The 3,086-nt window shown below is 33.3% G+C and overlaps 1 protein-coding gene across 1 annotated transcript; it reads left to right on the top strand.

Moving 5' to 3' along the window:
* Positions 1-1,209: 1,209 nt before the first annotated feature.
* On the top strand, positions 1,210-2,588 carry LOC121996333 (heavy metal-associated isoprenylated plant protein 39-like). Its single transcript, XM_042550263.1, has 3 exons — positions 1,210-1,382; positions 1,750-1,825; positions 1,920-2,588. Exons 1-3 carry the CDS (start codon positions 1,377-1,379, stop codon positions 2,429-2,431), a joined length of 594 nt encoding a protein of 197 aa, XP_042406197.1. The 5' UTR covers positions 1,210-1,376; the 3' UTR covers positions 2,432-2,588.
* Positions 2,589-3,086: the final 498 nt, after the last annotated feature.

Here is a 3,086-nt window from a genome sequence, read left to right as displayed (position 1 = left end):
ATCAATTTTGTTCAAAATTGATACAACATGAAGCTATTTACTAATACAATGTGTAATAAATTTAACCAAAATTATTCTAAATAGTTTTTGACAAAATTACTCCAACTTTGATGTATTTCAATTAAAATTGGCACCAAATATTCAATTTAAATATTAATGTGAGGTTGACCTAAAATGCTAAGCTGATAAATTACTCTAGTAACTAATAAAAACTTTTCATGGGGCCGAACTGATTACCTCCATGATTAGTCGTTGTAAATGAGATAAATGATGCCAACTTATAAAAAAAAAAACTTACTCAAATATTAGCCAAAATTATTTCAATATTAGTTAATACTTTTTTAATTATCTAAGTTTTGATTAACATTGAAGTAGTTTTAACAAAATTTGCAACACTTCTAATTAATATTAGAATAGTTTTTCACTAATGACCTAGTAATTTTGAATAATATTGAATAGTTTTATCTAATATTAAAATAGTTTTGATTAATGGTGGAGCAAATTTAAAAATATTGCAAATTTTGATTATTGCAATATGATTTGTTTGCATAGTAAAAAAGGATAGAAAATGACTTGGTTGCAAATCAATGGTCTGCTCAATTTTTAATAAAAAAAATTAGATATGTAAATTTATTTCAACTTAAAATAGTCTCTTTAAATTGTAAATATATTAATTTTGTATCAATTTAATATTTTGACGAACTAAACTATAATACCCTTTTCATTGTACAAATTAATTTTTCAAATCAAGTGACGCCTAAATTAATACTTTAAATTTATGGAAAATTAAAATGTCATAATAGTCATCAGTGATTTAAAGGAATTCAAATATCAATTTTTTTATCAACAATAAGTCATTTTGCAAACTAATTTCTAAATCACTTAGGTGGCGTTTAAATTATGTAGAGAAGTTAAAGATAATCTATGAATCAGTAGCAAAGTTAGATTTGACCAAATAACAATGAATCTAGAGTGGCCGATTTGGATTCACATAATTTTTTCGTAGTTAAGATAAATCAAAAAATATTTATAATGGACGTTGGAGAAGTCCAACATTCTATTCTATGATTAACAGTCTCATTTTGAAGGATTGATGCTCTGTTCCTGGTAATTTACACTTTTGCTCGTTGAACAAAATGACGCAGGAGGTGACAAATGACCAAACATTTGGTTTATTTTATATCGTTAGATGGCACAAGATAGCCACAGTGTCGCCCTATAATTGCTTCGTTCACTGCACTCCACTTTCCTTACCTCGTTCGTCTGCCTGCTTCCATCCATCTCTTCTTCCTCTTCCTCTTTTGTGTTCCTCCTAACAAATTCTCGCATTCCTTCTAGATCTCCTGGTTAGCTTTTTCTCGCTTCTCGTTCAAGAGATGAAGGTTAGATGTTTAACGTTTATTTTTTTCTTGGTTATGTATGTTGGAATATTTCCGTTGTTGAAACATGACTCTTCTTGAATCAGATATACTAATTTATTGTAAGCCTCTTGCAACTAGTGTTCCTTGTTTTTCCACCAATTGGTTTTTTGGATCTCTACAGAACAGCTGACCTCTGCTCTCACGAGATCTTCAACTCGAAATCATTGAGTGGAAACTGAATAAATGATTCTGCTTTTGCTATTTATTGTTTATTACAAAAACAAATTGATCGGTGATAACTTGCATCTGATCCTAGTGTTTCTTACTGGTGCCCTCTTGAATGAAGAAACATTTTGAGCAGTTCTAATGGCCTGTGATCCATTTGTAGAAAATTGTACTGAAGTTGGATATCACTGACGTGAAAGAGAAGCATAAAGCCATGAAGGTCGTCTCCACCCTTTCAGGTAAATCTTGGTCTTCCTTCTCTCTCGTCCTGTCTCTTTTTCTTTTCGTCCAATATTAATATTAGATGCATCGTGTGTTTTACTTACCTGGCAGGAATTGATTCAATCGGAATCGATATGAAAGAAAAGAAAATGATAGTGATCGGATCAGTCGATCCTGTAAGCGTTGTGATGAAGCTTAGAAAATCATGGCACACTAACGTCGTCTCAATTGGGCCTGCAAAGGAGGAGAAGAAAGAAGAGCCAAAGAAAGAAGAACCAAAGAAGGAGGAACCAAAGAAGGAGGAAGCAAAGAAGGAAGAAGCAAAAGAAGAGAAGAAAGAAGAAAAGAAGGAAGAGGGGAAGAAGGAGGAGACCAAGGAGGAGGTCAAAAAGGAGGAGGCCAAAAAGGAGGAGGCAAAGAAAGAGGAGGCTAAGAAAGAGCCCCACCAACAAATGGCAACAGAGCCTGTGAATCCATACAAAATATATTACTATCCTCCCACAAGCTACTATCCTCCCACAAACTACTATCCCCACACCGCCTACAACAATCCTTACAATACCTCAAATTATTACTATGCCCCCAGTGCTCAAGAGAATCCAAACTCTTGCAGCATCATGTGATCATTAGTGACGGAACATGGTCTTATGCGGTAATAATGGGATAATAAGTGAGATTTTGACACTGTATATACTGCTGTAATCTAAACGTCGCAGCATATAAGCAGAACTCAGTTGAACTTTCGCATAATAAAGATTTGAGTATATTTTATTGTGGGTATATCATTCTTTTTTAGGCTGAAAAAGATCTGTGGTTGGTTTTTGCAACTGACTATTGATTATCTGAAATTAAATATGCTGATGGAAATGCTTTTCCTGAAAAAGGATACAGTGACGACCGTTTACTCAAGTTGTATATTTTGATACGTTCAGCATAATAACTGGGTTAAATTTGCCAGCGACCATTGACAAATTCACCGAAAGAAACACTCCTATCTCCATCCATAAGCATAGAGTGGGTGCTATTAAGTTAGACAAATTAGAAAGCCAACAAATTTAAGGTAAGATGAGCCAATTTGTTTGTTGTCATCATTCAGCTATCTCCATCTGAACAACGTATTACTTAAATGCGCAGAATCAATATAGAAAAAGTTTCTTTGATTAAGAATTTTCACACCCCGAACCAACCAAACCTTTTTCCCACTCTCACTCTAGACCCCGATTTGAAATCGTAAGTTTAACTATTTAAGAAATATCAACCTTTAACTTTAACCTAGCT

The sequence above is a fragment of the Zingiber officinale genome, chromosome 6A, assembly GCF_018446385.1.
Source record: "Zingiber officinale cultivar Zhangliang chromosome 6A, Zo_v1.1, whole genome shotgun sequence".
Lineage (NCBI taxonomy): Eukaryota > Viridiplantae > Streptophyta > Magnoliopsida > Zingiberales > Zingiberaceae > Zingiber > Zingiber officinale.
Note: the sequence above shows the minus strand (reverse complement) of the source record. Positions and strands in the feature narration are given on the sequence as shown.